The sequence below is a fragment of the Ursus americanus genome, chromosome 25, assembly GCF_024610735.1.
Source record: "Ursus americanus isolate L20-20 chromosome 25, mUrsAme1.1.p, whole genome shotgun sequence".
In the NCBI taxonomy this organism is placed as follows: domain Eukaryota; kingdom Metazoa; phylum Chordata; class Mammalia; order Carnivora; family Ursidae; genus Ursus; species Ursus americanus.
In genome coordinates this window covers 33,920,689-33,944,477 of record NC_142151.1, presented here as the reverse complement: position 1 = coordinate 33,944,477, position 23,789 = coordinate 33,920,689, and the positions used below count along the sequence as shown (strand labels likewise).

At 37.5% G+C, this 23,789-nt stretch overlaps 1 protein-coding gene across 1 annotated transcript in view; it reads right to left on the bottom strand.

Moving 5' to 3' along the window:
- Positions 1 to 23,522, bottom strand: part of PDZRN4 (PDZ domain containing ring finger 4) — a 346,930-nt gene extending 323,408 nt beyond the window's left edge. Inside the window, exons 1-3 of the mRNA XM_045801265.2 lie at positions 22,722 to 23,522; positions 20,231 to 20,317; positions 18,063 to 18,170 (exon numbers count right to left, since the gene is read on the bottom strand). Coding sequence (XP_045657221.2) covers positions 18,063 to 18,170; positions 20,231 to 20,317; positions 22,722 to 23,372 — 846 coding nt within the window. The 5' untranslated portion in view covers positions 23,373 to 23,522. The remainder of the gene's footprint in view (positions 1 to 18,062; positions 18,171 to 20,230; positions 20,318 to 22,721) is intronic.
- Positions 23,523 to 23,789: the final 267 nt, after the last annotated feature.

The following is a 23,789-nucleotide window of genomic DNA, read 5'->3' as shown; positions in this document are numbered from 1 at the left end:
CCCCCACCCCTCCAGCAGTCCTATTTGTTTCCCAGAGTTAAGAGTCTCTTATGGTTTGTCTCCCTCTTTGTTTTCATCCTATTTTATTTTTCCTTCCCTTCACCTATTTTCATCTGCTTTGTTTCTTAAATTCCACATGAGTGAAATCATATGGTATTTGTCTTTCTCTGACTTATTTCCCTTAGCATAATACCTTCTAGTTCCATCCATGTTGTTGCAAATGGCAAGATTTCATTCTTTTTTGATGTCTGAGTAATACTCTATTGTGTGTATGTGTGTATGTATACATATATATGCATATATATGTATATATACATACCACAGCTTTATCCATTCATCTGTCAATGGACATCTGGGCTCTTTCCATATTTTGGCTATTGTGGATATTGCTGCTATAAACATTGGGGTGCATGTACCCCTTCGCATTTTGGGATCTTTTAACGGTGAAAGCTATTATAAACTCTAAATGCTACAAGAAAAGACATAATGATCACTGTATTTCCTTCATTCTTTTGTTAGGCAGTAAACTTGATTAATACTATAATTAATTTGAACTTTACTTGTGGGTTTAAAGAGTTGTTAAAACCCTTAACTACACAGGCCTCCACTATATGTTAGTTCACAGTTACTATTCCTCCAAATAAACTGACCCATATTTTCTCACGGGACAGAATAAAGTTGATTATGATGAAATTGAACCTTATCAAGTTTAAGTTGTTGTTATTCACTGACATCCTTTAATTGAAGTAATATATTTATTATATATAACTCTCAGCAGAATGTTCAGCACACAGTAGAGACTTCATAAATATTAGAGCTATTATTAGCCTTTATAATCACTGTTGTCCTCATTATTATGATGAATATAAACAGCCATTTGGTACATGATTTCTATATGTGTTAAAATATATTTTATGAATTCTCTCTGTATTGGACACATATGTATTAGTTACAGTCAGATAATTTGTTTGGTAGCTCATGATTCCACATTATAAAATATTTAATTATGTGAAATATTGCTAGAGTATTCAGCATTTCTTTTTACTTTTATATGAAAATCATTTTTCAATTGTTTCCTTGCATAAAATTTTCAGCCAACCAATTCTTTTGACTCTAAGATTCTATTTTATCACGTGTATGCCTGGAAATCTACTTTTATCTTAGGGCTGCCTTAGTATGCCTCAATGACCTAAATCTGAATCAGTAGGATCTGACATTACTAGAGTTCTAATTTGGATCCAAAGAAAAATTATTTCTCTCTAAGAGCAGATAAAGCATTATAAAGTTCTGGGTTATAAAAAGAAATTTCTAAGTGAAAGTTCAGGTAAGAAGAAAAACAGACTTTTTTTTTTTTTTTTGATCATTCTTATCTGTTGGAAAGAATTATACCCCTGAAAAAATAACACCCACACATTCAGTAAGGTCAAAGTCTTTGTAACACAGTGTATCCAGGCCATGAATATTTATTTAGGGATCATATTAATCTCTATGACACTATAACAAAGAACTGTGAAGGGATATACACAGGTTAAGACTGGCCTTATAAAAAGAGTAACATTAAAAATTGAGCATGCCAATATGATCAAGGGTGATAATGTCAAAAGAAACACAAAATCACTTTTTCCTCGAGAGAAAACTGGGTAAGACAGGAAGAGTATAATTGCTTTGTGAAAGCTATATGTTTAAAGGAAACTTAGGAAAGCTATTTACATTCATTTAGTACATATTTATTGCACACTTCATCTACATCAAGCATAGGGTTTTAACATGATGCTAAATTTGCTTTATCCTTACAGTCTTGTATGTATCAATTCATTCATCAAACAACTGAGTACCCACTCCGTGTCAGGCAGTGTGCTGGGTGTTGAAGGTACAGAGAAAGGTAGGATTTTTGCATTCACTGTGGGGTGAACAGAAAAGGATACTGAAATGGACAGTAAACAGATAAACTTGTTTAACTTCATTAGACGTCGAGGAATTGTGCACACCACTTCACTAGACAACTTAAAATAAAAAAGATACAAACTAGCAAGTCTTTGCAAGTATGTGGAGTAATTGGAACCATGACACTGTTGGTAAGCATGCAAATTGCTACAACCATTTTAACAAATCTGTTTGGCAGTAATTACTAAAGTTGAGCACGTACATATCCTGATTCTGCAGTGTACTCCTGGTGTGTGTGGATATCAGAAATGCATGCATACATTCACCAAAAGATACATGCAAGAATGTGCAGACTATTACTGTAATAACCCAGAATTAGCAGTTCCACCGGTAGTGAAAGTGACAACCAAATTGTGGTATAGTCATATAGTGAAATGTTACACAGCTATGAGACTGAACAAACTATAGTTAAATGCAACAATATCAGTGAATTATACCAACATAATGTTAAATAAAAGAAGTCATACTCTAAAGAACTCCTATGGCATGATTATATATATACAAAATTCAAATATAAGCAATCTTGGAGGAAAGTAATGATGGAACAGGGGAATATTGGAGACCCCTGGGGTGCTTATAATGATCTGTTTCTTGATCTGGATGCTGGCTACATGGATGGCTTCACTCTGATCATTCATTACACTAGACACTTATTATCGGTAACTCTCCTATAAAAATTTACTTAAAAATAAGCACTGAGCCCCACTATTGAATTAAGATGAACATGCTGTAAGAAAGTGAAGACAATGGGAAACAGTCAGAAGAAGTATGATGAATAAAGTAACTAGGCTGTCACTACCTTCTGGCAGTTTTCTATTTTATTTGCTATAGTCCCTCATTACCTGTTATACAGACAACTGCAATGATCACCCACTAGACTCCTCATCCCCAGTACCTTCACTTTTCAACTTATTTATACATTCCAGTGAAATCTTTTTATTAATTTTTTAATCATTGCTTTATCCATGTCATTCCCTTGTTCAGATATGACCACTAACTCCTCACTGCCTACACTCTAAAAACTAAACACCGTAGCCAAACATATGATGCCTTCCATTAATATGATCAAAATCTGACTTCAACTTAATATACATTATCTACCTTGAATCATCCATTTAACTCTTAACAATATGTAGTATCAGGAGACGGTTGAGGGCACAGACCCAAGAACTCTTATTCTGTGTCACTGGCAAATTACTATATAGCCCTGTGCCTCAGTTTTCTAATCAGTAAAACGGGGATACTACTAGTAGCTCTAATACCAACTTCAGAGACTTTTGTGGGGATGAGATGAGTTAATACCTGTAAGAGTGTGTGATTTTACTGATATGTACTGGCTATTATTTTTCATTATATTAATCAGCAAAAATGGCTGCCAAGCAAGACACAGTCAGTACTGCCTTGTCGCTTGGTTCAAAACAGTCTTCCTAAATATGGAAGGCCCTTGTTCCATCTTATTTGTTATTTTAGTGAGAACGCTTAAGTTCTACTCTCAAAAAATTTCAATTATCAAACATTATGTTATCAACTATAGTTACCATGTTTTAGATTATATCCTCATACCTTAATCATCTTATAGATGAAGGTTTATATCCTTTCATGAACCTCTCCCAATTTCCACCATGCCAAATCAATATACAAATATCAGTTGCATTTCTATACACAGTGAACTATCACAATGTAGATGTATATGTATGGTTCATGTCTGCAAAAAAACAGAATCTACCAGGAATATAACAGCATGTATTCTATGAAAGCACAACCTTTTAAAACTTGCCTCAAAAAGTTCCAAGCATAAGCTTAGTGAGTTGTTCCTTAAGCTTCCACAGAATGCCTCACAGCTGGGGCTACTGTTAATTATTCCAAGCAGCTCTCACCATGAAAACTTCAAAGAGTCTCCCCAGCCACTCTCCAGTGCTCTAGGAAGCTTCTATCTTTTCACCAAACCATTTACAAGGCTTAGAAACATTGGAAACATCTTTCATCTTTCAGTTCCTCTGTGGTTAATCATGTTTTTGTTCAATTCCATGTTCACTCTAGTGCCATTTTCTGCAAATCTGCTTTGCAGGCAGGCATGTGAATACAGTCAGCTTTACTGGGTTCTTCAAGTTCAATAATGAAAAATATGTGTTAGGGTGAAGGCAAACACACATCTTCAGATTCAATTCAAGCACTTATATATATCAAATTTGAAACACTGTGTTGTAGACTTGGGTTCTTTCTTATTTACAGGATAGAAGAAAGAGTCTAGAGAAATACAATTGTTTCAGTCCGTTATCAGCAGTTCTTAAGAGATTTTGAAACTTAAGAAGCAGTTAAGTCTTTCAACTTCTGATTGACCTTGCGAAAGATAAATACTCAGAGAAGGAATAGGCTGTAACAGGGATAGCCTTTGGGGACGGCCCTCCTGGCACCTAGAAAACCCTTGCATCTAGACTATAATGCCTGAAATTTTGAGCTTACGGTCTATCCATTTGTTCATTCCATGATTCAAAGAAAATTAACAGAATGACTGTAGCTTGCCAGGCACAATGCTGACAGCAGGAAGGGTGCTGGCGGTATTAAGTTCAAAAAAATCCAAAGCCACTTTTTTAAGAAACCCATACATTTGTGAGAGGAGAAAAACACAAGAGAATAAATACATAGCAGAACATATGAAAAATGTTATGAAAGTGAGAGGTATAGAAATGTACTGGCCACAGAGATAAATTTACAGATGGACGGACTGTGAAGGGCTTTAGGAAGTGGAGGATTTCTGAGGATATCAGAACTTGCCAGCTATAGAAGAGATGTGGGGGAGGGGTGAGAACACCAGGTTAAAGGAAAAGAAGGAATAAGAAAGGGGGGGAGTTTCATGTGACTAAGCGAAAACAAAAACAAAAACAAAACCTAAAAGAAAAGGTTTTGAAGGTCCATTTTTGCCTAACAAATTTGGATTTTATCCTATTACCAACGGAAGGCTAATGAAGGACCTTAAACAAGGGAGCAAAATAATGACAGTCCTGACAGTAGCAGGAAAGTTGAGCTGCAAATGGTAGAGACTGGGTGAAGGGCAAGTTCTCTCAAGAAGCTATTGTGCTCAAGATGAAAATGACAAATGCTTGAGAATCCTTAAGGCATTACCTCCAGGTAAAGTTCAGATACCCCGCCCTGAGTGTGGAAACCCTTTATCATTCAAATATCTGTTGGTAAAAGCCAATTTAAAGACATTCTTTCCAAAAGGCAAATGCTGCAAAGGAATAAGACCATGAGAGAGAAGGTGCAGATGACCAGGATGATTGAGGGTGAAGGAGGGCAAAAGACAGTGACATATCGCCCACTTCAAAATTTTACTTAAAATCTCATTTTAAAATAAATCTCAATAATGTTACAGGGAAGTTCTGGTTCAGGATGGCAATGCAGAAAGATCCTAAACTCACCGCCTCCCACAGACACACTGAAACTACAGATATATATGGAATAATTTCCTCTGAAAAAAACTAAAACTGGCAGTGATCCCATTACATTGGGTAAAGGAGAGGAAAAGGGTACGGAAGCAGATAGGAACTGCTGAAAAACAATCTCACCGTAATCCCTACCTCTCATCCCAGTGCACTGACCTAGAATCAGGAGGGAACTCAAAACCCAAAGCTTCTCCCTGAGGAGGGGTTTGTGCCCTACACCAGATACCCCAATGTTTAAGACTGGCACCTGAGAGACAAAGCCCCCAAACACCTGGCTTTGAAGACCAATGGGGCTTGCGCCCATGAGACCTGCAAAGCTACGGCAAACTGAGAAATGAATCTGAAAGCGGTCACGCACAGACTCACACACTCCAGGACCCTGTGCAGAAGCACCCTTGGGAAAGTGCCCAGGCTTCATGTGAAAGAGACTTCTTTGTTAATTTTAATGTGTTGGTCTGAGGGGTGGGGGTGGGCTGGGATACTTCCTGGGTTAAAGGCTGATGGGTCCCATCTTCCTGCTCCCCCTCTGCCTCACTAAAGCCAGCAGGCACCACATTTTTCCCCATCTGGGGGAGGGAGGGACATTTTTAAGCTCTAACAGGGAGGTATCATCTTCCACCCTGGTCCTCTACCTTGCTGAAGCTGGCAGGCACCATATTTCTCTCTTTTTTCTTATTTCTTTTTTTTTCCTTCTTTATTCTCTCTTTCTTTTTTCTTCTTTCAGAGGATGCCAGCTTTGTACTCTCCCTCTGCCACATTCCTGAAGAAAAGCTTCCATATACACCTGGTGCCCTGGTTTTTATGTCTCGTGACTTGGTTTCTGTGGCTGCCACCTCCTGAGTGCCTGGCTCTGGAGGCCAGAGCTGCTTACATTCATGGGCTCCTTGGGACTTTAACAATTGGAGGGGCAGTTCTTGGCAGATTACCACTCCCACTCCCAGGGCACTGCACAAACAGCTGACTGAAACATACCCACAGTCTTTCTGAAAAAGACTTTCTAGTCCTGGAGCTTTGGTCTTAGGAACAGGCTTAGATTTGGCATACATCTAGAGGTTACAGAGGTGCTCTCAGAGACTGTAGGCCAGGGGATGCCATAATTTCACTCTCCATTTGCCTCACGATACTCATCAGTATGTCCCAGAAAGTAATTTACACACTCATCCGGAGCCCTGATTTTTGCAACTGCCAGCAGAGAACACCTCTAGAGCTCCTGTTCCAGTGGCCAGCAAGATTTACACTTGTGGTACCACAGGAATATATATATTTACATCCTTAAAAAGCTGCTGCCTGTGATTGTCTTCCAATCAGCCGAATCCAGGTGTTGAGATCCTTCCCTTTGGGACACTGATGGGTCTTGGCACACACTCAACTACTGAGAGCTATTAAAAATAAAACAGTCTACTTAAACAATCACAAAGATTCAAGAGACAACCAAGAGCTAGGGCAAGGTTGAACAGTAAGTTTCATCTCCAACACAAAGACGACTCTTCAAGACAGGGAGAAGTAGTTGTTTCAACTAACACATATAAACCAACATACAGAAGCAAGGAAAATGAAACAGAGAAATATGTTCCAAATAAGGAATAAGATAAAATCTCGGGTGGGGAGGGGAACTTTAATGAAACAGAGATAATTAGATAATTTACCTAATAAAGAGTTCAAAGTAATGGTCATAAAGATGTTCACCAAACTTGGGAAAAGAATCAATGAACACAAGGAAAACTTAAACAAAGAGAAAGACAATGTAAAAAAAAAAAAAAAACAAAACAAACAGAAGTCACACAATAGAAGAATACATTAACTGAACTGAAAAATTATCAGAGGTGTTCCATAGTAGACTAGATGAAAAAGAAGAAAGGATCAGTGAAGATGCTGTGGAACTCATCCAATCAGAGCAGCAAAAAGAAAAAAGATAGGGAAAAAAAAAAGTGAAGATAGCTTTCCAGGCTTATAGGACAGTATCAAGTGGACCAACATTCATATTATAGGGGTCCCAGAAGGAGAAGAGAGAGAGAAAGGGGTAGAAAATTTATTTGAAGAAATAATGGCTGGAAACATCCCTAACCCAGAGAAAGAAAGAGACTTCCAGACCCAGGAAGTCCGGAGAGACCAAAAGAGACCTACACCAAGACATATTATAACCACAGTGTCAAAAGTTAAAGTTAGGGGTGCCTGGGTGGCTCAGTCGTTAAGTGTCTGCCTTTGGCTCAGGGCTTGATCCCGGAGTCCTGGGATTGAGCCCCACATCCCACATCGGACTCCCTGCTGGGAGCCTGCTTCTTCCTCTCCCACCCCCCCTGCTTGTGTTCCCTCTCTTACTGGCTGTCTCTCTCTCTGTCACATAAATAAATAAAATAAATAAAATCTTTAAAAAAAAAAGTTAAAGAGAGAATCTTGGGACAGTTGTGTGGCTCAGTCACTTAAGTGTCTGACTCTCAATCCCAGCTCAGGTCTTGATCTCAGGGTTGTGAGTTCAAACCCCGTGTTGGGTTCCACACTGGGCATGAAGCCGATTTAAAAAAAAAAAAAGATAAAGAGGGAATCTTAAAAGCAGTGGGAAAAAATCTGTTACGTATAAAGGAAAGCCCCATAAAATGAGCAGAGTTTTCAACAAAAACATTGCAGGCCAGAGGGCAGTGGAACAATAGATTTAAAGTGCTAAGAGAAAAAAACCTTCCAAACAAGAATACTCTACCCAGCAAAATTACTCTTCAGAATTGAAGGAAAATGAGTTTTCCAGGTAAGCAAAAACTAAAAGAGTTTTTAGGGGGGGGATTAAAATGTAAAGCTTTATAATCCATTTAAACTTAAGCTATTATCAACTTGAAATAGACTGTTACAAACATACGTTGTTACATATAAGCTTCATGGTAACAACAAAGCAAAAGCCTATAGAAGATACACAAAAGATAGTAAGCATACCACTAAAGAAAGTCATCAAACCACAGAAGAAAAAGCAAGAAAGGAACAGAGGAACTACAAAAACAGCCAGAAAACAATGAACAAAATGGCAATAAATATATACCTATATGTAATTACTTTAAATGTAAATAAATTCTCCAATCAAAAGACAAAGAGTGGTCGAATGGCTTACAACAAACAAACAAACAAAAAACAAAACAGAACAAAACAAAAAAGACCTATCTATATGCTGCCTATAAGAGAGTCACTTCAGATGTAAGGACGTACACAGACTGAAAGTGAAGGAATAGAAAAGATATTCCTTGCGAATGGAAACCAAACCAAACCCAAACTAAAAAGCTGATGTAGCTATACTCAGACAAAATGGACTCTAAAACAAAGACTGAGATAAGAAAGGTTTACATAATGATAAAGGGGTTAATCCAAACAGACCATATAACATCTATAAATATTTATGCACCCAACAAAAGAGCATCTAAATATTAAGTATGTAAAGCAAATAGTAACAGACCTAAAAAGAGAAATAGATAGCCATACAATAATAATGGGGGACTGTAATACCCCACTAACAACAATGGATACAACATTCAGACAGCAAATCAATAAGAAAACATTGGCCTAAAATGACATATTAGATAAGACAGACTTACTAGATACATATAGAATATTCCATCCAAAAGCAACAGGATACAAATTCTTCTCAAATGCACATGAAACATTCTCCAGCATAGATCATATATTAGGTCACAAAATAAGTCTTAAAAAAAATTAATAAGATTGAATTCATCAAGCATGATTCTAACCAAAATTGTATGAAACTAGAAATCAATTATAAGAAAAAAGCTGGAAAATTCAAAAATATGTAGAGATTAAGTAGGTTGCTACTGAACAACCAATGGGTCAATGGAGAAATCAAAAAATACATTGAGATAAATGAAAAAGCAAATACAACATAACAAAACTTATGAAATACAGCAAAAGCAGTTCTAAGAGGGAAGTTCATAGGATAAATGCCTACTTCAAGAAACAAGGAAAATCTCAAATAACATCTTAACTTTACATCTCAAAGAACTAGAAAAAGAGGAACAAACAAATCCTGAAGTTAGTAGAAGGAAGGAAATAACAAAGATCAGAGCATAAATAGATGAAATAGAAACCAAAAAGACAACAGAAAAGATCAATGAAATCAAGGGCTGATTTTTTGAAAGGATAAACAAAACTGACAAACCTTTAGCTAGACTCACAAAGAAAAAAAAAGAGGGACAACTTAAATAAAATCAGAAATGAAAAAGGAGACATTACAAAAGACACAAAAGATATACAAAAGATTATGAGACTACTATAAACAATTATATGCAAATTGGCAAATTGGATAACCTAAAAGAAATGAATAAATTCCTAAAAACAGACAAGCTTCCAAGACTGCATCATGAAGAAAAGGAATAAGTGAACAAGCCTAATTACTAGTAAGGAGACTGAATCAGTAATCAAAAGCCTGCCAACAAACAAAAGCCCAGGACCACACAGTTTCACTGGTGAATTCTACCAAACATTCAGATAAGAATACCAATCCTTCTCAAACTCTTCCAAAAACAGAAGACCAGGAAGCACTTTCAAACTCATTTCACATAGCCAGCATTACACTGATACCAAAAACCAAACAAGAACATCATCAACAACAGCAACAACAAAACCAAAAAAAAAAAACCAAAACAAACAAAAAACAAAAAAAAAATTATTTCTGATGAAAATAGATGCAAAAAATCCTCAACAAAATATTAGCAAACTGAATACAACAATACGTTAAAAGAATCACACACCATGATAAAATGGGGTTTATTCTAGGAATGCAAAGATAGTTCAATATCCACAAATCAAACAATGTGATATATATTTATAAAATGGAAGTTAAATATCTGATTATCTCAATAGGTGCAGAAAAAGCATTTGATAAAATTCAATATCCATTGATGATAAAAACCCAACAAAGTGGATACAGAGAAAACATACCTCAACAAATAAAGGTCATATATGACAACCCACAGCTTATATCACACTCAGTGGTGAAGGCTGAAAACTTCTCCTCTAAGCTAAGGAACAAGACAGAATCCCCATTTTCATCACTTTTATTCAACTTTTATTTTAGCATTGGAAGTCCTAGCAGAGCAAGTAGGCAAGAAAAAGAATTAAAGTCATCCAAATTAGAAAGAAAGAAATACAACTGTCACTATTTGCAGATGGCATATTACATATAGAAAACCCTTAAGACTCCACCAAAAAACTGTTAGAATTAATGAATGAATGCAATAAAGTTGCAAGATACTAAATCAATACAGAGAAATCTGTTGTGTTTCTATATACTAATAACAAACTGTCAGAAAAAGAAATCAACCAAACAATCCCACTTACAACTGCATCAAAAAGAATAAAATACTTAGGAATAAACTTAACCAAGGAAGCAGAAGACCCAAGCACTGAAAACTATAAAACATTAATTAAAAAATTAAAGATACAAATAAATGGAAAGATATTCTGTGTCCATGAATTGGAAGAATATTGCTAAAATGTCCACACTACACAAAGCAGTCTACAGATTCAATACCATCTTTATCAAAAATTCCAATGGCATTTTTCACAGAAATAACAAAAATCACTCCTAAAATTTGTATGGAATGGTAAAAGACCCTGAACAGCCAAAGCAATCTTGAGAAGAGGAACAAAGCTGGAGGCATCACAGTCCCTGATTTCAAACTATATTACAAAGCTATAGTAATCAAAACAGAATGGTACTGACATAAAAACAGACAAATAGATCAATGGAATGGAATAGAGAGCCTAAAAATAAACCCATGCATACATGGTCAATTAAGAGAAAAGATCCAAGAATACCTAATGGGGATAAAAATTCTCTTCAATAAATGGTGCTGGGAAATCTGGACAGCCATATGCAAAAGAATGAAATTGGACCATTCTTTTTATACCATACATAAAAATTACCTGAGAGTAGATTAAAAGCTTGAACATTAGACCTGAAACCATAATACTCCTAGAAGAAAACACAGGTGGTAATTTCCATGACTTTTCTCTTGACAATAATTTTTTGGATTTGATAGCAAAAGCAATGGCAACAAAAGCAAAAATAAAAAAGTGGAATTACAGCAAACCAACAAGCTTCTGCACAGCAGAGGAAACCATCAACAAAATGAAAAGGCAACCTATGGAATGGGAGAAAATATTGGCAAATCATATCTGTAAGGGGTTAATATCCAAAATATATAAAGAACTCATAAAACTCAATAACAATGAAAAATAAACAATTGGATTAAAAATGGGCAGGAGATAGGAACAGGCCTTTTGGATTTTTCAAAAAAGACATACAAATAACTAACAGGTACATGAAAAGATGCTCGAAATCACGAATCACCAGGGAAATGCAATGTCAAACTACAATGAGATCACATCTCACACCTGTTAGAATGGCTGTTATCAAAAAGATAAGAGATCACATGCTGTTGAGATTGTGGAGAAAGGGGAACCCTTGTGCACTGCTGATGGGAATATAAATTGGTGCTATAGCTACTATGGAAAACCATATGGAGGATCCTCAAAAAATTAAAAATAGAACTACTATATGATCCAGCAATTCCATTTCTGGGTATTTATCTGAAGAAAATGAAAATACTAACTCAAAACATACATGCACCCCCATCTTCACTGCAGCATTATCTACAATAGCCAAGATATAAAAACAACCTAAGTCTCATCAATGGATGAATGGATAAAGAAATTGTAATACTCATGTATATGATGCATACACACACACAGTGGATTATTACTCAGCCACAAAAAAAAATATGAAATCTTGCCATGTGCAACAACATGGATGGACCCTGACGGCATTGTGCTAAGTGAAATGAGTGAGACAGAGCAAGACAAATACTGTATAATTCTCAAAAACAAAGAAAACAAGCTCATAGCTACAGAGAACAGATTGGTGGTGGCCAGAGATTGGGGCAAATGGTTGAAAGGAGTCAAAAGGTATAAACTTCTAGTTATAAAATAAATAAGTCATAGGGATGTAATGAACTGCATGGTAACTACAGTTAATAATACTGTATTGCATATCTGAAAGCTGCTAAGAGACCAGATCTCAAAAGTTCTCATCATAAGAGAAAAAAAATTCTGTAGCCATGTATGATGATGATGCCAGTGACATTTATCATGGTGGTCATTTTGCAATATACACAAATATTGAATCATTATGTTGTACACCTGAAACTAATACAACATTGTATGTATGTGTTTTACCTTAACAAAAAAATAATGTTATGGGTGCTCCGATGAGGTTTTCTGTAGTACAGAATGATGAGGAGAATGGGAACCACCGCCAGACCTTCTGACAGGGACCCCACATGCACAGTGGTCCTGTTTCCTTACTCAGAAGCTGAGCACTCAAAAAAAAAAAAAAAAAAAATCCCTCAAACTCAACCTCATACCTTATAGATTTAAAATAGATAAAATAATGTTTAACACAATAAAGCTTGATGGTATAAAGACATTTCCAGCTTTTTCCTTGTAAATTAAAATAAAACAATACTTATTAATAACGGAAATTTAGTAGAATGGCAAAATGCTATGATCATCAATACAGAAGATGTGAGGGACTAGCTATTTTTACCCTGATAGTTACAGGAAAGAAACTGAGAAAAAGAAAGTTTGAAAAATCTTTCCGAGATAACCTAGTATCAATTCAAGGCCAAGACCCCAGTTCAAAGCCCACGCTCCTTCCTGAAACTACAATGCTGACTTACACTCAGATTCTATTACTTTACTAATCCGACGTCATGATTTCCTAAAATGAATTTACTCCTGGGAGAACAGGAAAACTAGGACAAACCCACAATGTCATTCCACTAAGATATGCTGGTGATGTCCATTTAAGTTCGTAACCACTGAAGAAACAGCTTCCCATGAAGGCCTGCTTTGCCGTGTATAGGCAGAAAATGGGGCCTGTATACCACAAGCTACTTGGGGGCAGAGAATGGCTCTTATTGCTATTTAGTTCCATAATACAGAGATGCTGCCTGGCACATATAGGCAATTAATAAATATTTGTTGAATGATTAAGTCATAAGTGCATAGTTACAAAGTCATCCCCACAGCCCTTCTTGCATCCAAGTGTCCTTATGAATATGTGAAAACATAGGAGTTCAAACTTCCTACATTTACTCATCCAAATGCTTGTATCTATAGAAATGGGAATGACTAGAAGTTGGGGAGAGTGACCTAGATTCTCCAAGAAAGGAAAACAGCCCTGACCCCACTGTCTCTGTGTTCTGGAGAGTAAACTACTTGCATAAGCTGAGAGACACATCAGGCTCATACTATTTTGTTCTGAGAACCTGCCTTGTGTTAGGCACTTTGCATGCACAGTAAACACGAATGGCATAGAAACTGAGGTACAAGTGGCTTGCTCAAGGTCACACACGTTTAAGAGGCAGGACAGGAATTCTAACCAGATTTCCTAGATTCCAGGATTCATGCTCTCCCACTGCAGCACCATACTTTTCAAGATATGTTAAAAGATACAATTACATAATGAAAACTATATCAAAATAAAACTGCAGTCAATTTAAGTAGCATTTAATCATGATTACAAATACTTTACTTGCACTTACATATTGCTTTACAATTACAGTTCTTCATTGCACTAACATGATTGCTTTCAGTTCTTTCCTAACTCTTTCAGACAATCAATCAATGTTATTTGGACAGTTAAAAAACACTTCAAAAATGTGGGATAATATGTTATTGAAAAGTTCAGTGACATCTTCAAATTAAACAGCAATTTATCAAAGCCCTAATTGCCCACCAGATTTACAAGTGACCTACAAAACCTGTGAATGCCTCCTAAGCATACATAAATTAGCACGGCCGCTTTATGAGGTAGTAAGTCCCACTGTGCCATCAAGCACACGCAGGGGTAGCACATCGTAGACTCAATTCAACAGCATTCCTAAATGTTTAGCTCCGATCTGCATTTACATTTCCTGTGTTAACACCTATAAATGAACTGTGCAGAGACTTCGGCAAATAAACATGATAACCATCAAAGATTTTTACTCTAGCAGCACAGTGCTGGAAAATGCAAAAGATTTTACATTACAGAACTAAAAGATCATGTAGCTGGCAGGTGGGAATGGTCAAGTCCTGTTGAGTCATGGCTAGTACTACACTCAGCACTTTGCAGAAAGCGTGACACTGACATTGTTCAATGTGGGAACTGTTTCTAAAGTAAATGAATATGCCTTGTGTGCTGCATGCTATTATGAATTTCGAGCTACATAAATAGAAGAGACTTTCATATAGACTCTACAGAAAATTCTGCTTTCTGCTCCAAACTGTTCTTCCCATAGACTTCACAGACCTCCACCCCTACTCCCTGGTCTCCAGAAGCTAGAAGGGTGGACTTTCCTGTCACCCAGCACTGGCTAGGCGCTGGGGGGTGGGGGAAGGGTGGGGAGAAGAAAATGGGAACAAAGAGCCGTCAATGACTCTCCACCCTTCTATTCACTTTCCCACTCTGGGGTTCAGGTTGTACCGCCTGCTATCAGCATCACAGGAATAGTAACAGAGGACTAACTGCTGACAACGGCAGTGAACTATGATTCTCAACTCCCACATACCCCACAGGCACCCTAACATTATGATAATCACAGTAATGCTGCCACCCTCTTACGGAATTGTGCCCAAGCCTCTGATGGTATCGAGACTCTTCTGTGGTTCCTTTGAGTCTGGAAAGGGTGTAAAACAGATGCAAAAGATGCTTTTATTTGGACGTATACTCTGGTGAATTCCTGGTCTATGTGAACTTTTGCCATGTTTCAAAATGCCTTTAACAATGTCTCCTGCCTTTCTAGTCTCCAGTGATACTCTGACACCTAATACCATAACTCCAATAACACAACGGATTTCTTTTCTGAATATACACCAAAAGTATTTTAACTAATATGGATGTGTAAACATCTAGAAACTACTAAACATAATTTTGCTCAAGCAGACTGACTCCAAAAATGAATTTTCTTTGTATTATGTGAAAACTAGGACACGGATTTATGACTATGATTTTTTCTTTTATGACTTTTGAATTTGACCAGCATCAGTGGAATGCAGACTATTTTAAAAATAATACTTTTAGAGCTGTTGGCTTTTGTTAAACTTTGGTAAATAAATCTAATTTTTTATTAGAATTCGTAAAATCTCTTTAATTATCAACAGAACCAGACCTTTAACATATCTACCTTCTCCTCCAAATGAATGACTTAAGAAAATTTTTGTATTTTATAAGAACGACTCATAAACCTGTTGTAATGTGTGCTTTAAGCAATTAACTAGACAAAATATTTTTAGCATATCTTGACTATAAGTGAAAAAAAAAAAAAAAGAATTGTCTGACAGTTTCTCTTGTTTATTCCAGTCACATATCACAGAATTCAAAGCATTTACTAATGTGTCAGACTGTGGCAATTAGCTCACATGGATAGTTTAATAATATATGAACTACTGTGTACTGTATACTGCTAACAAATTTATTTGCTGCACCAGTTATAAACCAGCATAGCCATTTCAAGTTCAAAAATTAAAAAAAAAAAACATCGCATCAAATTAGTTCAATAAACAAATCACTGAGCACACACACACATATATAACTATTCACTTTAAAAGCTGATGGCATCATTGAACAACTGAATATGAGAGATTTCTAATAATATTCCTTTTAAAATATCTCATGCTATTTAACAGACAACATTCCAAAAATATGCATACCTAACTCATTTTCAATTGCAATGTGTTCACATGAATCCCTTAGAGAAGTATAACAAAAATATGCCTATTACAATGTACCCTAGCATAAAAGATATACTGATAAATTTCTATCATTGAGACAAATTTCAAGCTCATCGTTAACTGATAATACATGCATGTCAAGGTGAAATAATAATACTGCAGCTAGTTATAAATTATAATTTAGTTTTACATGGTTGATCTTTGCTCCCTATACAATTTAAATAAGGTTATTTTGACATATATTGGCAATAGTATTAGCTAGATGTCTAGATGCATTCAATTTATCAACCACAGCTTTTATCAAATTATCTCTTCACATTAAAAAAAATGCATTTTTAAGAAAAGTGCTATATCACAATATAAAAAACAAATTCTTCCTCCTTTTTGATGCAACATTAATGACACATACATAACGTTGTAACCTAGCTAGAATAAATTGTTTTTAAAACTCCATTATGTATTTCTGTGTGTGTATATGTGTGTGCTAACTGAATATATCTATTCAGTTCCATTTGCCTTTCTAAGAGGATCAAATGTAGGCATTCATTTTCCATTTAACTGGAAAGATCAAAATGTTTGAGAGATAAGGCAGATAGTAGGGAGGATAATTTTTTGTTGTTTAAATTACGTTGCCATTTAAATCATATCGCCCAAACACAAGTAGAAATAGAAAATTTTTAACTACACAAACTGCAGCATGTAAATATTTCCACTGGGCAAACTGTCAAGACAAACTGGATAGCATCAGTGAAAGTAGGTCTGTACTTTCTTGGCTATACAACTGGAAGGAGAAAATCTTCATACAAGAAACCTCTTCAGATAAAACCCAGTTTTTCAGCCAAACAGCATCTCCTCGCCCTTCCCCAAAGTCCCTAGTCAGCTAATTTCTAAATGTTATGAGTTTTTTTCGAAACAAAAACGCTATTGGCTCTTCTGCATTCTTTACTCTTATCCAAGGTCAAATTATCCAAAATTCAACTTTTTTTAATTCACAGATGAATGAATATCTAAAACTTTACTCAAAGTTTAATAGGAAAAAAAAATCTCCAACCTGATATTTTATATAGATATTCAGAAAGACAGCACTAGTGATTATATAATTTAGAATAAACAAAATACTTCCAAAATAGTAGAGTCCAATAAACCTTCCAAAATCCTATTACGCCTTTACTAATACATTGGAAATAATTACACTGATAAAAGTAATCTAATCATTTTTAGTAACACCAGATAATACTATCTCAACCAGTTAAAATTTCAAAAGCACTTTGGTGGTAAATGGCAGTGACCTAAAATTCCATTATCACAGCCCAGATTTCACTAACTTATCTATATTTACTTTGTCAACCCCCAATATAACAATATAGCTACAATGCACAATAGAGAAAATGAAGAGTTCCCACCAGGTTTTCACAACAGGAAAAAAAAAATCTGCTTCTATTTTTTTCCCCATGGAAAAACACATGAACAAGATAACCATATTAAACTAAGGAATGGTAAAAGGTACTGTATAAATAATTTCAAACTCTCTATAAAACATACTAATCACAAGTTCAAAGACAGTAACATTTCCTCATCAAGAATGTTCTTTAGCAGAGATTTATCATCTTTTGAAATATAATATAAAATTAATTCCTTAATAATCACACAACTATCTTCATAGTTTACAGGGATAGCAGTTCATTAAAACAGAGATACTCATTAACACATTTGGAAACTTCAGGTGATTTATTCTTTATCTTAAGATCTAATAATTGATATAGATTAGATACATACTCTAGATAGATACATTCTCTAGTTAATACTCTAATAAGTACCACACCAAGGTAAAACAATAAGTTTGGAAATTTCAAATGCCCAAATATTTCTTCCATGGCTCATATTGGTGTTCTATTATTGTCTTACCTCAATGATTTTGTCATGAATTTCCAGGCCATCTGCTCTGTCAGCAGGTCCATTTTCCAAAATTTTTGAAACATAAATTCCTTCTGCTGATGTTTCTTCCTTATTATTCTATAAAAAATATAACCTTAGCATTAAGAAAGATGTAAACAAAATTTTAGTTGGTTAATGGACAATTTAGTAAATGTAACATTGTCAATCCTCCCTAAACATGTAACTCCCTCTCTGAGCTGGGGATTTGGCACTGAATTTTAAATTACTTAATACCAAATAGTCATTAATCAAGATGGCAGCTTTAATGAATGAGTCCAACATCTCTGACAAGATTATCCATTTACTTCACGTTTTTGAGTATACATAAAAAGCTATGAGGAAAGGGTATGTACAAGGTGATATTGACTGGCTTCGAAGTATTATTTATAAAACCTCTTACTTCTCAAGAGATGTAGCAGTTAAAAAAGGTTACAAGAAAACAAAAGGCATATCCAGCCTCACTTATATATTTGGTTTGAGATGTGGCCACAGTTTTGAAAATATAATTGAGCCAGTGATGTGACAGATTTGGAAATATAGCTCTGACTGTATTCACAGGGGAGAGTAGGAGCTTGCTCAAGTGTAAAATCCCAAAAGATCAACTCTAACTGCAAGAGAACCCTTTTAAGGCTAATTGTTACACATTTCCAGGTGCAATGAGCCTAATGATTAGTTAAACCTCAACCATATAACATATAAATAGGACACTTCAGCCAGTCACAGGAAAACAATTATGTTGCAAAACTTATCTAGGTAAAATGCCCAACATACTATAATAATAATTTTACATGTCATTTTACTTCACGGCGGTTTAAATAAAGTTATTTCTCCTTAATTAGCCTTCCTTAACGTGAATCTGAAGAGCCTCTTAAAAATGTCCAGTGTCATCTAAATGTCAACCACGTAAGTGGCATTTTATAAAAATATTCCTTAGGGGAAGAAAAAACAAAAAGATATGATGAAAAGACGTTTATCTTTTCATAATATATGGGGACTGTTCTAGAAACAGAAGCACAGCAGTCATTAGTTGCTAGGTTTTTGAAATACTAAACAGTAAGGGGGAAATAACGTCATTGCCATCCTGACCTAAACATAGCATATGGCCAACAACTCTAAGACAGTTTCCTTGGACAACATGTGCAATGCAGGATGCAAGAATTTCATGGCAGCTTATAAAAAAAATTAAAGAACATGCTTTTTTTTTTTCTTAAACTTTACCACCTTTTCCTAGTTATGGTGAAAATTAAGTTGATGTAGTATTCGAAGGATATAAAAGAACTTTTCGACTACAGTATCTGGTTTAAGTTTATAACTCATGCATCTTGAAAACAATTGGCATCAATATAGACAATATTATTCATTCACTTAAAAAAAAGATTTGAGGGGCGCCTGGGTGGCACGGCGGTTAAGCGTCTGCCTTCGGCTCAGGGCGTGGTCCTGGCGTTCTGGGATCGAGCCCCACATCAGGCTCCTCCGCTATGAGCCTGCTTCTTCCTCTCCCACTCCCCCTGCTTGTGTTCCCTCTCTCGCTGGCTGTCTCTATCTCTGTCAAATAAATAAAAATAAAATCTTTAAAAAAAAAAAAAAAGGATTTGAAAATATTGAACCAACAATATTTCAAATCAACTATCTTCCTTTAACATGGCATTTCTTATATAACTGTGAAAACAATGATCCCTTATTTCAACTTATTTTAACTGTTTATTTCATCGATCAACATGCATTATAAAATGCCTGGTCTGTGTTAGCCTCTGAAAACTGACGAGCTGACTTAATAAGTAGAAGGTATAATCAGGCAATCCAGTTACCTAATATTATCAAGTAGAAATTGCCTATATACATTATTGTGAAGTTTACCAATGGGGCTACCCAATGTAAATAAACTATGAAACATACTCTCTTTTTTTCTAAAGTAGCAGAGAGGAACAAGTTTGTTAGTTGCTGGGTTTTTTGTTTTGTTTTCTCAAAAAAATGTGGGTATGTACTGGAATATTTGCATTAAGGAATCTGATATTTGATCATAAGCATGATTTTAAAGATTAAACCACTTGTTTAGCTTATTCAAAATCTAGAAATGAAAGCTGTCTTCTATTATTTTATAATCAAAGAGTGAGTTATGCATGAACAAGGTAGGTTACCTGATTTGGTCGACCTCCTATAATGTTGAATCCCAACGTGTCATTTTCTCTTTCTAACACGATGGTGAATGGTTTATGTTCTCCATCCTAGAAGAAAAGGGATAAAATAACTAGGTAAGAATGAAGAGAAGAGAACAGAAGAGAACAGAAGAGAAAAAATAGATGCTACCACAAACCTTTAAAAAAAAAACCGTCAATAAATTAACATTTGAAAAGAAGAAAACCTTAAAATTAAGGATGGTTGAATTTGGGAGAAGGTTAATTTCTTCCTAAATTTAGTTTGAATATACGAATTTAAAAAAAAGTGCTTGTGAGAAAAAATAATTTTCAAAAATGTCTAAAGGGTTTTATGTTTTCACACATCAATCTATCTTTTATTCTAAAAGAGTATCTAATTCTGGCTTCATTGTAATTTAAAACAGATTTCTGGTAACTCTACAGGTATCTTTATTTTTTTTTATAGTAGAGTAAAATAAAGAATCTCAGAATTATTTTATATAAAAATTTCACTTTGGAAAATCTTGAAGGATTGAAGTAATAGTGAGCTATTGAGAAAATTCTTTCAACAGTAATATTTGGATTGTTATTGTAATGCAGGATCTAGGTTACAGTAATCCTAATTTTCAATGGTATTCTAATTCGTTTTTGCATAATTCCCACAGAATTTTAAAAAGAAAGGATTTGTGTTAAGTAAAATAGTCTGTATTTCTTCTTCTGGCAGCCAGATAATAGTAAAACAAATGGGAATTATATCTACAATCTGTTTATTAATAAAGAACAATTTAAATACAAAATGAAATAGCACCAGACTAGGTAAGGTTTATTCATGGTTATGGGTATTATTAACTGTCCTAGGAAATTACATTTGGCAATTCATGGTAAAACTCTATAAGCACCATCACCACTGCTATCACCATCACCACCTCTTCCCAGGAGCTTTTCCCAAGCAGTGCCCGCAGCAGCCCCTACTGGTAGTGGAAAAACACTTCTGAGGAGCACAGAGAAACCTTCTGACAGTCTGCAAACCATGGGCAGTTTTTCCTCACTTCTCAGAATCATAGCTTGACTTGTTGCATGGACTTCTCTGTCACATAATTCCAGATGCTGTTACTTTCCATCAACAATGGCTTCCCTACAACCTTGAAACAAGACCTGGTAATACAGAGCACATTTCTGAGCTTCTCTCTGAGTCTTCCCATTTTGTAAATTTACCTGGCTCTAAATAGGATACAGGAAGAATCAGGGATAGCATCCAGTCTTCAATAAGCATTGTGCTTCCCTTTATCAAAGTAGAAACATTTTAGTCCCTCACACTTCAGTTGTTTTTGTTTTTGTTTGTTTGTTGGGGGGTTTTGTTGTTGTTGTTGTTTTGTTTTGTTTTTAGATTCAAGGACAGAAGCTTCTAAACTCAATGCCTGGGTTGGAGGCAGTGCAAAGCAGTCCCAAACGGGAATCATCGTGTGTTGCTCCTCCCCAGGACGCTGAAGAATGAAAACAGCTCCTTGAATGGAGTGCAAGTTCTGCTAAATCCCTGCTCACCATGGCAGCAACCAACAATGTCAAACACTTTGCAGAAGTCCTCCAGAAGAGAAGTAACAGCTTTATAAACAAGCCTCTTCACACGGGGTGCTGCAAAGAGGCTTGTTTACTCAATCTGAAAGCGGGCAGTCCACCAGCACATTTCGGGGCCAACAGCTTCGACAAAGAAGGGAAACAGCCGCTGCCCAGGGCTGTCTGACCGCAGATGGATGTGGCTGCTCTCAGATTTGGTTCCCCAAACCACCCCCCCCAACACACACACAGACACACACACACACTCCACCAATGATGAAATCTCAAGGCAGCGAAGGACTCTTTAGGGAAGGTCAGGGTAATGAAAACTCTGCAGGTCTAAGAAATCCCATCTGTTAATCTCTCAACTCAAGGTTTTCCTGGTTTCTCACATCCCTGATAGCCCCTGCACTGAGTAGAAGGTGGCCGACATGGGTAGTTTGGCAGGAAAACTAAGTCATTCAGAGCTAAAGGTGTGTGACTGACAAGGCCACAGGGATGCTGGGGCAGCAGCAGAGGGGAGGCAGGGTCGGGGAAGTCCTCACTTCCTGGCTTTCCTTTTCTGATTGGCTTTAGGCACAGGCCAAAGGTACAAAAAAATGGCAGAGAGGGTAGGGCAGGAGAGTGAAAGATGGGGAACAAGGGTCGGGTGTGAAAGTGAGTTTTCCTAATTCTTCTTTCCCCATCGAAAAGCTGGAATTGAATTTGTTTAATTCGTTCCAATCCTAATATAAGTGGAAAGGGGACAATCCTTCTCAAATGCAATACTGATCCATCCAGAAGGTACTAATAGTGTATGCAGTATGGTCAGGGCGGGCGGATGCTTCCCACCTCACGGTAAGGAAGGATGTCACCTCTAAAGGAATCTCAGAGTACCAGAAAAAAGCGGTCCTCTTTCCACCCCAAACAGTCCCCAGGTGCCCGATCCCTCTGCGCTTACCGGGCCGTGGCCGCCGCCCAGGTCTCTGGCGAAGTTGCGGACGTGAGCCATGTACTGGGCGAACTTCTCCTGGTACCTGCGGGCCGTGAGCTGCACCTCGCCCTGCAGCGCCCAGAGCTGCGCTAGCAGCGCCTTCTCGCGCCGACTCCAGTAGAGGACTAGCGGCCCGGGCCCCCGCCCGCTCCCGCCGCGGACGCCCGGCGGCCCCCCGCGCGCGCCCCCGCCCTGGCGGGGCCCCGGCGCGGTTCCGCAGCCCCCCCGCGCGAACACGTCCACGCCGCCGCGGCCGCCCGGCCCCGAGACGCCGTCCCGCCGCGGGCGGCGGGCAGGGCGGAAGGCGCAGCGCTCGACGTGCGCCGCCAGCTCGTGCAGCCGGACCCAGCGGCCGCAGCCGCGGGCGCGGTAGTCGCACTGGATGCGCAGCTTCTGGATGAGGCTGCGCAGAGGCGGCACCCGGTACAGCTTGCCCGGCGCCAGGGGCTGGCACTGCAACGGGCACCGGCGCCGCCGAGCCACCCAGGGCAGCAGGCAGCTGGCGCAGAAGACGTGTCCGCACGGCGTGCACAGGGGCTCCTCCAGCACCTGGCAGCACAGCTTGCACTTGAAATCCGGGTCCACCGCTTCGGCGAAGCGCTCCAGGGCAAAGCCCATAGTCGGCAGGGGGAGAAGGGGGAGCAAATCCGAGTCCACTTTCTCCGAAGCCCCGTCTCCCCGGGCTACCCCTGAGACGGTTTCCCTCACACACACGGCAGTGGCCGTGGCTTTCGGAGGGGAAGAGAAAGATGGGGGCTTGGGATCCCAGAGTTTGTTTGGCTTGAAGTTTTCAGGCTCTGGATGGGTCCCCTGACTCCGCCGTATTGACGCTAATAGACGCCACCTCAGTGACACCCCCCCACACACACACCCTTGGCCTCATTCGCGGCTCTGCAATTTATTTTCTTTCAAATTTTGTCCGCGGAGAGCCGAGGCCAGCTTACAATGTCCCAGTCTTCAGGCAGAGCTGATAATGGGCACAGCGCAGATGTTGAGAAACAACTTTTAATTCCACCAGAATGTAAGCTCAAGGAG